The 12,647-nt window shown below is 43.6% G+C and overlaps 1 protein-coding gene across 1 annotated transcript in view; it reads right to left on the bottom strand.

Moving 5' to 3' along the window:
- EEFSEC (eukaryotic elongation factor, selenocysteine-tRNA specific) overlaps positions 1–12,625 on the bottom strand; it is a 270,403-nt gene extending 257,778 nt beyond the window's left edge. The window contains exon 1 of the mRNA XM_019504946.1: positions 12,334–12,625. Within this exon, the coding sequence (XP_019360491.1) occupies positions 12,334–12,616 (283 nt within the window). The 5' untranslated portion in view covers positions 12,617–12,625. The remainder of the gene's footprint in view (positions 1–12,333) is intronic.
- Positions 12,626–12,647: the final 22 nt, after the last annotated feature.

Below are 12,647 nucleotides of genomic sequence, written 5' to 3'. Positions count from 1 at the left end.
TTTTTTTTTTTTAAGAACCAGGAGTTGGGGCTGGGCGGAGCAGCCATGGCTGAGGCTGGGAGAGCAGGTGGGGGATGGGGGTTCATGGCAGAGCCCTGCATGCAGCGTGGATTGCTCCCCACCCTCCCACAGGGCAGCACCCAGTGAGTGGGGGCTTTTTTTAAACAACCAAGAGCTGGGCGAGGTGAGGCAGCCATAGGAGGGGCTGGGGGAGTGGGCAGGGGTCTGCCCATGGTCCCCTCCCCACTCCTCCAGCCCCCGCTCTCCCGCCCCCTATTTACCAGCATGGAGTCTGGGTCCAGCTCCCTGAGGCAGTGAGCAGGGAATGCCTGAACCTCTGAAGCTCTCCTAATTGATTCAGGCTTTTTAATTAGTCTCCTGATTCGATTCAGAGATTTGGCCACTCAGTTGGGCCAAATCTCCTCCAGATCAAATTGGCACCCAAAGCTTCGCAAAGCTCTTGTTTTATGTAAAGTTCTACATCATATAATATTTGACTACATCAAGCAGCTACTATTCAGAAGGTACTTTCTAAACCAAGCTACAGGTTTTGTATTTATGAATGCAGTGGAACTTGTCGGTAATCTGCAGCAATGAGTAGGAAACCTCTATGAACTGTCAGGCAGAAGGTAGGGCAAAGTGGTACCTTAGAGACTAATCAATTCACAGGCATGAGCTGTTGTAAATAACAGCCTACATCATCAGATGCTAACACAGCTAACTACCTCTGTGCTAAATTGTGCCACTTAGCAGGTGAAGCCACATCCATCATGACCAAAAATCCTGTGTTAAAAAGGCACTTTGTTTTGACTACAGTTGTTTTAGTTATAAAAATCCTTCAGACTGTACAATGAACTGAGATTTTACTAATAGATTTCAGGATGGTAACAAGCTTTTAATAAAACAATTACTAATGTAATGAGGCCTTAGGTAAAAAGCACCAAAAGACAGATAGAAGATTTGATCACTACCCCCAAACAGTTCATGAACTACTTTCAGATAATAAGCAGCAAGAAGAAAGGGTGAGAGGTTATGTCATTATTCAGTGAATGCTAATACACAGCATGCTGGAACAAAAGAAATTTTGTTTTTAGATCAATAGCAAGAATGATCAAACACCAGAATTAGCAAGTCTGCAGTGTTTGGTTATTAAAGGTCTCCTGAGAAACCGTTGTACATGTGTGTAAAATAATGAAGTATGAACTAACATGGTTTGTTGCATATAGGCAACATGTGCACAAAGTTTGGGAGGACATGTTGCCTTGAATTAGTAGAAGCACAGCTGAATGTAAGCCAAAGGACAATAGTGGAGCAAACCCACACTTTTTTATAATTTACACATAGAGATGAAGGGAGAATTAAAGCATAATGTTAATGATGCTCTCAAAACCAAGACGAACAGTATAAATAAATAAAATGAGCACTACAAAAGAAGTCAGACTTCTCAGCTTTCAACAAAAACTAGAAAAGCTAGCAATTACTCAGCATAGCTCCAAAAATCTTGCTTCTTCACATCACTTCTTCTATCCCATAAAAGGTAAGGAAAAAATCTTCTCTGTATGTTCCTACAACTACTTTCAACTTAACTGACAAAGTCAATGGGCTTGTTGAATCTGTAGCTCCTAGTAGGAAACCCTGTCAGCTCTAAACCAAGAAACAGAGGAGGAAAAGCACAAAAGCAAAGACTTCCTTACACCAGACTGCACACCAAATTGGCCTGATCGTTAACAAAGTACATTAACATGAAATAAAAAGACAATAATATTTATTCTCAAACGCTGCAGTTATGACACAAATGAAAAAAGGAAAACTCCATATTAAAAACTAGATGAATTGCCTTCAAGTTTTCCACTATCCCCCTCTAACAAAGGCCTAACAATACAATCCTTAGGCAATACAGAAGGAGTTTGAACAGACTTAGGACTAACACCATGCAATTTCCTTGCTTTTGCTCATTTGTTAGATGACCTTAAGGTAAAATACGCAGGTGTGTGTATTAATATTGAGTACCATGGTTCCCACATCTCTAATTGCTTTACAAGCTAAATCGGATAATCCTTACATAAATGGAAAAAAACCTATACAACATTTGACCCCTTCCACAAGGGCGGGGGAGAGTCCTCCTACTCACATGTGGCTTTCAACTGAAAATCTTTTATTTTTGCCTAAATTACAAACACCGCAAAGTTAAGGACATCAAAACGGAAACAGTTCTTCCTTAAAAGCAAAGCACAAACGAATTTGCTTTGGAGCAGGATAGGGGGCCCAGTTTGAATTCTGGGTCTATACTTCATTTTGCTTTGTTTCAAACTGAGGTCACTCCCTCCAGGCTGACCTGTTACCCTATACATTTATCATAAAGATCCTACATAGTAAGCAAACACTGCCCTCTTGTGCACCATAAAGTCCAGTAGAAAAGGTTGCTTTTTTTTTGCTTTTTTTTTTTTTTACAGCAGCAACTTTTTATACCAACTGTCTTCTCTTGACCTGTGGCAACCCGTACTCTCAACAAGCAAACATTTAGCTGTTTCACTTGAAAAGTCAATACAGTTGTTCCTACAAGTTCTTGTGCAAATATTACATACTAGTAGAGCATGCTGAACTCATTTTTTAAAACTGTAAATTTCAGTTTGAAGGGGGGAAAGTAATTTAGTTTAAAAACTTTAAGGCAATAATGTTAGAAGTGTTTACTAGACAGAGAATAATTGGAGTACAACTATACTGCCCACGTAAGCCATTTATAAGCACAGCAAATATAAGAACTTCAACAGGTGCTTTAGACAATATCTTCAATGAGGAAATGCTGAAACCTCTTCATTTAACACAGAGGGTACAAACCTTTCTGACAGGTGTGCCATAAAATAGCCTACAACCTCCCCAAGCACCACTCCAATCATCTTTGCTCAATCTGCTTTCGGGTCCCTATTCTTACTCCATGCCCAATTTCCCCCTCCACTTTCTCCTTCCTGCCCTGCACTCCCTGCCTAATCTTTTCTGCTTTCTGCCCCATCTGCTGCTGTGCTGCCTGCCCCTGCTCTGATCTGCCACAGAAGCTGCCTGTGTCAATTTTGACACTCATGCTGCAGGTTGGCCACCCCGATGTAGCAAAGTATTTCCAAAGTATCAATCAGTTCAGAACACACAAGTTCTCTCTCCTGAGACCAGGAGTCCTAGCTCTTCTGCGTGTCAACATCTGCTAATGGCATCCAAGGCTTCCTTATTACAGCAGGCTTCCTCAACTCCTGCTGGTGGCCAGGGGTCCTTCCCGAGCTCCCCAACACAACTGACCAGAATGATAACTATTAAGCAAAGGTAGGCACTCTTTCCCTGAAGAAAAACACACTCCTCTCACATTTTTTACTCCAGCCAGGACAAGAGGTCTAGAAACAAGTTTAAGCCTCCCTATATGGCAGTGTGAGAACTCTACCATTGGGCCAACTGACCTGCATCCAGAAGATTGTATTATAAATTCAAATGACGTTTGAAATGTTCTTTAGAAGCAACTTTTACAGGAGCTACTCAGATCTGGTCTCCCTGTCCAGCATCTGGATCTTAATGAGCCAGAATTCAAATATCTCATTCCGATATAATACAATCAACAGAGGGTTATAACTAAGGATTGCTCCCCAATGGGTTAAAGTTTAAAAAACCCATGGTGAATGGATAACAAGGTATGCAAGAAGATAGATGACAATCCAACATACTTTATAGGTATAACAATCTAACACATATACATTTGGGCTGTATTAAAAAAAAAAATTGAGGATCCTTTTTGCATTAATAACCAGGCTGTAGGGCTCCCAAAAGGACACCCACTCCCATCCATTCCCCACACCCAACAGGACTCGCACTGAAGCCCAGTTGTTCCAGACACCATCATCTTAAGGACATGCAACTGGATAAAGTTCTCCCAGGATGCCTTACTGGCATTTTCTACACCCTTCCTGGCAGGGTGAACATATGCCCCAGTTTGACCAGGACAATCCTGGATCTCATAGGCCATCTGCACCAGTTAGCTAAAATCAAGGCAAAAATCCTGGATTAGTGGTGCCATCCCAGCCACGTGTGCCATGCCCAGCCCAGTTCCTCCTGAGCAGCAGCTGGAGACTGGAGGTGGGCTGGGCACTACTCCTCCTGCTTGTGGCAGGGACTGGACAGGAGGCAAGCCAGGGGCGGGAGTAGAAGCCAGGGTTCGGGCCTGCATGGGGGTAAGCCCACCACCAAAAGCCTCATGCCCTGCCAGTGCGGCTACTGCCAAGGTCCAGGCTATGTGTGGTGGCCCCAAGCAGCTACCAGTGGCGGGGGGGGAGAGGAGTGCTGTGTGGCCACACATCACAAGCTAGCAGAGGCTAGGATGGGGGCTGCTCCCAACCAGGTCCAGCCTCTGTGCACAGGGGTTGAAACCCAGCCATGGGTCTCCACGCTGTTCTGCCCTGCCCCAACATCAGGGCTCCTGGAAGCCATGGGGTGGGGGGGCAGGGGACACGGAAGAGATGGAGATGGGGGTGGAAAAAGAGATGGCACTCCCATCCCAGATTTCCTTCAAAATAATATGGTCACCCTACTTGGACTATATCTGCAGCCCCACTGCATCCTTCCAATTAGGTGACCAAATGAAGGCATTAGCAGGGCTGGAGGTCAAATCTTGGGGAAAAGCAGCCTTGTAAAACCCTACGTGTTCACTCATCAAGGGTAAATACAAATATCCACATTATCAACCTCATAAAAAGGGAAGAAAAGTAGGTTTTGTACAAAAGCTGGTAAATGCTCATATCAATCGTGCTAGGCTGACAGATTCTACATATCTGCGTACAAAAGTATCCATTATGTTTTTGAGCAAATGCATCAAATATTTTCTACCGACAAAGTGCTGCCACCACAGTCTTACAAATGATCCATCTCCGACCAAATGTGAACTTTGGTACTGAGCTCGCATTTCCCTTGATCTCCCAACCACGTGTTCACTAGTCACATGCATCAGCAAGACATGCTTTCCCTCTGCTCATTTCCCTTCCCTGAGTCCTTGTGCAAGTTCAGAAGTCTTGGCCCTTTCAATGTATCAGGTATGAATTACCCTTCCTTAAGTGAACATAGCAGCAAAGTGGAAACAGACACTGGCCAGGCAGCTTTCTTTTAAAGGAACTGTAGGGACAAAAGGTGACAATGAAGCTCTGGTTATGAAGTAAAAAGGTCAAAGGTTCAGACAGGCATAAGGATTACAACTCAACAAGTTTGTTGAAAGTTCCCCACAGGTTTAGACAACCAGGGTCAAGCAGTAGCTTTCCAATTAAAGCTTGATAAGACTACCCTGTCCTTTGAACTTTATAGGCAAAATCCATTTTTTCAAATATTCTTTGGGAACCCAGCTCAGCTCACTCAAAGTCAAGCACATAAAGGGCATCTGAAAACAGCTTACCTAAAACAAACAATACAATATCCCTTACTGCGTGTGTGGGGAGGGCGGGTAACCAGGATGAGGTAATCTTGTACCTCTGTACTCGTGCACTGACCCTTTGGAGGGCATGAAATTAACCATCAGCAAGTCAGAAATCTGCTACTGGTTAAACTACTTTGCTATGCAGAGTGGGCTTAACATGAAATATGAGGATTGAGTTTCTCCTCGAAGATTAACTTGTAAAACCTCTCTGCAGGCTTCCCCTACTGCTGAACTCAGTCAAGAAACCATTCAGGACCCTACTAGATGTATAGGCCTATGAAGAATAAATGCCCTATTCCTTAGACAAGGATAATTCCACCTTCACCGAAATTCATAAGGCTCAGTACCAAAAGAGAAGCTCAAAACAAGCAGCAGCACACAGACTAGCCCAGATGGATTAAAATCCCTCAACCAAAACACTAGCCTAAACTTGTACCAATATCCAAAGAACATTTCTGACACCACCACTCATGTCTATCAAGTGATATTGCATTTCAGTACACAGTTGGACAAAGGGGAATGTATTACTCCTAGAATTACCATTTCTGCTTCAATCCCAGACAGGGCCTTTGGCTCTTTGTGATGCTAGCAGGGAAAGAGAAGTTGCAACTGCAAACAGAAACAAGCAACATTTTAGATTACAGAAAATTATTCAGCCACATGAGATGGAAATTCACTTTCGCAATCTGCTGATGAGCATCTTGTTGTTTGTGACAAAATTTAAGAATACATCCTCCAAATGAAGTTCTTTTTTCAGCAAATTACATCTATGCTTACAGCCCTACATAACTGGGAGACCATTTTCAAGCATTTTTACCACTATCAAGCCAAACAGCAACTAATGGCCTTGGTTATATGATTGGCCACCTTGTCGCATGGAAAAATATGGAACTACACATCATAGTCTCTCATAACCAGAAAAGAACTTGAACCATGTTCTTGTACCATTCTCAAAAGTAAGAGCTGTACACTGGCTGTAGAGGTAACTGTAGCAGCCATCCTATGCTGAGCAACAACTTAAAGGGAACCTGAAATACTGGAGCCCATGGGCAGAGATGACCCAAGCAGGGTGCAGGGCCTGGGGCAAATCAGCCTGTGAGGGGCCCTGCCCCTGGATGTGAGGAAGCCAGCGGTAGATTCGGCAGCAGGAGGTGCCAAGCAGCCGGACATGAAGCCAGCGGCAGCACAGAGTCACTGCAGCCGCTCCACCCAGCTCTGCGGGGCCCCCCAAAGCATGGGACCCAGGGCAGTCACCCCGATTCACCACCACCCCTGCCCAGGATGGTCCTGCCTGAGAGAGAATCCTGACCACCACATCACTTATGTCTCTTCTCTATTTTATAAGGCCATGTGATGAAACACAGGGGAAGCATTGCACACTTAACAATGACACCCATAAGCAGCATGTCAGAGACGTTGATCTTGTATATACATGTAAATCATCCCACAATGAGGTACATGCATCTCCACAGTGTAATCATATAACCTTATTACTACAACTGACCCCTCTTCCTCACATCCTCAGACTATTGTTTTGTGGCCCTCCTCAGTTACCCTTCCCCCAAAATTAGCAAGTTGAAGCAGTGCTGCACTAGTGAAAGCCAGGGAAATACATGGAAGCATAGAGATTCCCAGTCTGTTTTCAATACTTCACTGCTAGGTCAAACCACTGGGTTTCAGAGTCCAAGAACAAACTGAAAGTGATGGGGTGTAAAATGTAACTAAGACCTAAAAAGTAATATATTAAGAAGTCTACTGTCAGTCATTCTCATTCCAACCTTGAATATAACCTTCCGGGCTAAAACCTTAAGACAACATCATAGGTGGAGCTGCCTGTAACATTTTCTATTCCTAGCATGTAGGTAAAAAAATTCTTTTGATTTAACACTTGATATGTTCTGTTCTCAAGGGCAAGCTTTATAAGAAGAAAAATGCAACCACACAGAATGAAATATGACTTCCATCTTCCATTCCATTTGGTTACTGCTCAAACATTCTGCATTCATTTAGACTTGAAACTTTCCTCTCCAGTGAGGCTTCTTTGGTGTTGCCAGGAAAAGTACTGCAAGGTCACATGCTGTCCAGCATAACCACAAGACACAGCTATGGGAAACCCTTTAAGGACAATTACCTAGTACCAATATGATATGAAGGGACACACTATTTCATTTAGCTCTTTAAAAAGTAACCGCCACCCTGGGAAAGCCTTCAAATAGAGGTTTAAATACTACCACAAATAACACCGTGCATGTATATATAAAACCACTAAGGTTTTCTGGGGATCACTAAGTGACTTACCATTAATCAGGCCTCCTTAGCATCATACCTATTTTACAAACCACAGATTTTACCTATTCTGTTTGATGTACATAAAAGAATATTTGGATTTAAATTTGACATTTCTCTTCCTTCCTGATTCTAAAGAAAGAGTTCATTTTTAAAGTATACGCCATCTCATACAGTACCCAAAGTACTTTTTAGCATCTCCTATTCAGGATCCCATGGCAAGTCCCATAATACTTGACACTGTATTGGAAATCCCAGCTCCTGGAGTGCTGTGATTACAAGAGAATCACAGGTTTCACTTAAAAAAGAAAAACAAGCAGATGTTACTAGCCTTCATGGTTGCAAAGAAAATCCTGAAAATTTGAAATCTAGGGGTTCAAAAGGTAGAAACAGGATCAAAATAATCTTTTTTTTTTTTTTTTTTAAGCTTCTGATTTGGAGGTCAGACTTATGGTTTTGGAAAGGTAGAAGAGTAAGCAATACCAGTATCCAAGAACTGAACCATTTCCAATACAGAGAACTAATTAGATTATATATCACTTAGGCTCCAATCGTGTTGAACCCAAATGAGACTGAGGGACATGCACAGATCAGACTGTAGTATCAAAGCTTTACTCTGCAACCCAAATCAAGAATTTTTAGTGCAGTGTCAGAGACGATTGAAAAGTACACTCCTCCTTCACTTTTCATTACTTTGTATTTCTTTAATTGCAATATTCTATTACCACAGTATTCTATTTCTGTAATTTTGCCTTTTCCATTCTGTACATCTCCTGATATGAAAATGCTGTAGAAGGTCATGCTAATCTGGTCTCAGTGTTCTACTAAAATGAGAACCAGTCTTTGGGTAGAATTACAATCAGAACTAAATTGATCTGGCTCACTTTATACATGTGTCTGAACAATTATAAATAAAGAATTATTTTTGCAGGAAACAATCTCCATTGTGCTGTTTAATCCACTGTCCACAACCCTCCTCCTCTCTTACTCTTCAGATTTTTTTTTATACTTCATGTTCAGCAAGCAATGAAAGTTTAATTGTTATATTCAGATAATATTGACAGCTGGGACCAAACCATCCAAATTCCTTTGTAAAGCTAAAAGAAAAGCAGCAAATGAGAACCCTGTGGTACTGATGATAAATCATGTTCCACCCATTATCTACTCAACACAACAGAGTGGATGAAAGCCAGATTGTCCCCTAGCACTCACCTAGGTCTTGCTTATGAGTGAACAGCTCAATGGAAAGTTTGGCCCTGCCATAGCTTGGTGGTTTCTTACAGAGACTTAAATCGAAATGCAGCCTTCTACACAGACATCTCCAAGAAAACCATCCCATCTACCAGAATAAATATCAGTCTTGAAAAATAACTTACACAGGTGTCTGTATAAATGACCAACCATGTCTGCTGTGAAACAAAGCACAGTTTGAAGGCTAACTGCAACCCACAGATTTCTGAAATGCAGCACATGGTCATCCTCTCCCTGTAATTGCTGAGCAACAGAATAGTTGCTCCAAATTGCCAGGGAACTGATGCAAGAAGCATCTGTTATTCTATAAAGGAGAACTCAAAGCCATAGACATCAGAGGCATCACTGGCAAGTAGTAAAGCTACCTACACAAAAGGTACTTTTCTCATGAATATATGAAACTAGCTGGTGGGTTCTCATTCCAGCTGGTGGGTAATCTCCAAAGTCAACCTCAGGAAAGAAAAGGCACAGGGAATGAACCAATTCTAAAGGTCTCTGTATATAAGCACTAATGAGCACCAACTGGGTTGTTCTGAAGGAAGTTAGACCTGCTGCTGCTCATTTTGAAACTCCTAGTCAAGAAACAGTACACTTCAGAGTCCAGGGCTAATGCATTTTGGCAATGTATGGCCCAGAAATATAAGCATTTTTTGCATTTAAAATAGTCCTTTCTTATGTTACCATTGCCACTCACTTGCATAACTTCTCAATCCTGAACACGTCTCTTGTGCCAGCTACTGTCAGAAGTATTGTCTCCCACAAAACACCAGATTAACTTTAGCTAAGTCTCCAACTTTAGCTGCAAGTAACTTTCTCTCTAGAGAACACAAAACAGGGAAGGTTTATTTATACTCGTACTTATAAACATTAACAAAGGAGCAACATGGTTATAAAAAATGCTATACCTTCTAAACAATATTTGTGAAAATTAGTACCATCTAAACTCAAAAAAGGCCCTCTCTCCAGCACATACTGAGACTATTTAAAACAACCTGGACACTGAGGAATTTCAAACACATGACCCCAAACAAGGCAGTCTTCATCATGCTTTCACCCTACCAAGGAGTTAGAAGACATATGATGATCTCAAAGTCCTTTTATTGAAAGTTCATACCCAAAGAGAAGTCAAAACCTCAACTTCCCTAAATCAAATCCCCTTCCAGCAGGCTTTCCCGATCTTTGCTCAACTTTCTATCCTGAAGCTCGTTCCCCCAAAAACTGTACATGGAAAAGTTACCATGAAGTTTTCTGATGTTATCACCTGTATTAAGTAATACAAAAGCATTTTGTTTTGGACATAAAAATGTGCAAATACAGAAGCTCTTGGGTTTGCCAAGAAAGACTTCAGTGGAGCAAGACTCAATCACCTCTGTTTTACAGCAAGCAAGAGCATTATTATACAAGCAAACTGAAGTGCCTTTCAGGAAGTGGAAGTTATTTTTCCCCCCAGCCAATGTGAATTGATTTAAAACATGCAGCAGAAATAAGTCAGATTCACCTTCACCCATCTTCTTACACAAAAAGGTAGTAAAATGAAGTGTCACTGAAATATATACAGTGCTTCCAAATCTATAGCTTGACATGGGTCTCAGTAGGAAAGGAATTGTGCATCTGAATTTCTAACAAGTGTACATTTGAGCTCCTCATCAGGACAACCAACCTGTAGCCTTTTAAATTAAGGAAATTCCAAGAAAATCTGATTAAATTTGAGAGATCTGATTAAAAATATAGAGCTGTGAAATATACAAAGAAGGAACCCACTGCCCCTTTCAGCAACAAAGATTTTTATATATATATATATATATATATATATATGCTTTAAAAATTAGCAAACCTACCTCCCCAGCTACTAACTCTGAACCTACCCTGGAGGGACGGATACGGTCTACATGCAACTTGTGTATTAGCATAACTATATTAGCTAAGGTGCGATTTTTTGACACCAGTACAAGTCTTATGCCAAGTCTACTTTGTAGAGCTCTCCTGACCTAGCTAACCTGTTGAAGCATGTGAACCTTCAGCAATGTGACTTTGTCATCAGCAGCTCCTACTGTCCACAGGCATACAGGCAAAATTGCACTCTCTCTAAAATAGACTGTACCAGTAAAATAAAACCATCAACCACAGGTACAAACTAAAGCACAGCTTTGCCAATAGAGCCCCATCCACATGAGGAGCATTTTACAGGTCAAGTATTACTGGCATAATGTACTGCATTTATACTTATACAGGTAAAGTGTATGATTTGCTCAACTGAACAGCAAGATGCTGGTCCAAATCTTTCCCCTATTTACTTACATTGTAACAAACTCCCATTATCTGCAGGTCAGTTACTTGCCTAAACCACTTCAGCCCCTAGGAACTCTTCAGCCCCAGTGTCTACGCTGTAACCCAGCCATTCTCCCTGTACCTGAGTCAGGGGGAAATGACTTCAAGGTTTCTAAAGCAGCCCAGACTGACGGAGCCCCATTGATGTCAAGGTTGCAATTAGAAGAGTAAGGGGCTCTCAGAAGCAAGGTAAGCCTTAACAAGGTGTGAAAAGCTTGGGGAGGTTGTTCGTCTCATTGACCAGCAAAAGCATAGCCCCTTTTTTTGGTCCAGTCCCCACTATACTTATTCTGGTACCAGTAAAAGCATCCCCAATGTGGGCCCACTCCTGGCTGCTGTTACATGGATCCACTCTGCTTTCTACATTGCTTTGCGCACATCTTTCAGCACCACAGGAAAAGAACACAGGCTCTCAAACGCTCGTGCTATCCATCTCCCGTTCAGTTAGTCTAGAAGGTGCACATCCACCTGCCCCCTGCGGTTACACAGGTCTTTTCCCAACCCACCACGAGGGAACTAGCACTCCTGACTCCAAGGAGGCTGGATTTACACTGGAGCTTCATCCGGCAACAGGCATGTCTATGTGTGTGTGTGTCTGTCTGTCTGTCTCGCGTGCCTGTGCTGCTGCCATGTCCACATCCGTGCCTGCATCTGTGTGTTTGTCTGAATCTCTGCATCCGTGTCTACGCCTCTGCATTTGTCTATGCCTGTGTGTCCGCCTGTCTCTGCATGTCTACACCTGTGTCTGTCCCTCCGTCTCTGCATCCATATCTATGCCTGTATGTCTGCCTGTGCCTGCATGTCCGTCTGCGTCTCCGCATCCGTGTCTACGCCTCTGTGTCCACGTGTCTCTGCATCCATGTCTATGCCTGTGTGTCCACCCCTCATGTGTCTACCCATTTGTCTCCACATCGTGCCTACACCTGTGTCCGTCCGTGCCACTGTCCCGGCTCCGGGAGGGGCTCGTGTCGCTCGTGCCCCCGCCCCCGCCCGGGTCCCGCACCCCCGCAGGGGCAGGGACGGGCCCTCACCGCCGATGATGGTCCGGATGAGGGAGGCGTGGCCCGGGCAGTCCACCAGCGTGAACTGCAGATGGCCGGGGCCGAGGCGCGGGGGCAGCGCGGTGCAGAGGCACGAGAAGCCCAGGTCCAGGGTGATGCCGCGGGCGCGGCTCTGCGGCGCGCGGTCGAAGGCGGCGGTGGAGCTGGCGGTGCTGAGCGCTCGGGCCAGCGCCGTCTTGCCGCTGTCGATGTGGCCCAGGACGCCCACATTCACGTTCAGCCGCCCCAGCCCCGGCTCCTCAGCCACCGCCATCGGCGCCCCGCCCCCGGTCCGCCGGTCCGTG

The sequence above is a fragment of the Gavialis gangeticus genome, unplaced genomic scaffold, assembly GCF_001723915.1.
Source record: "Gavialis gangeticus isolate Ggan-Ray unplaced genomic scaffold, GavGan_comp1, whole genome shotgun sequence".
In the NCBI taxonomy this organism is placed as follows: domain Eukaryota; kingdom Metazoa; phylum Chordata; order Crocodylia; family Gavialidae; genus Gavialis; species Gavialis gangeticus.
This window is presented reverse-complemented; position numbering and strand designations above follow the sequence as displayed.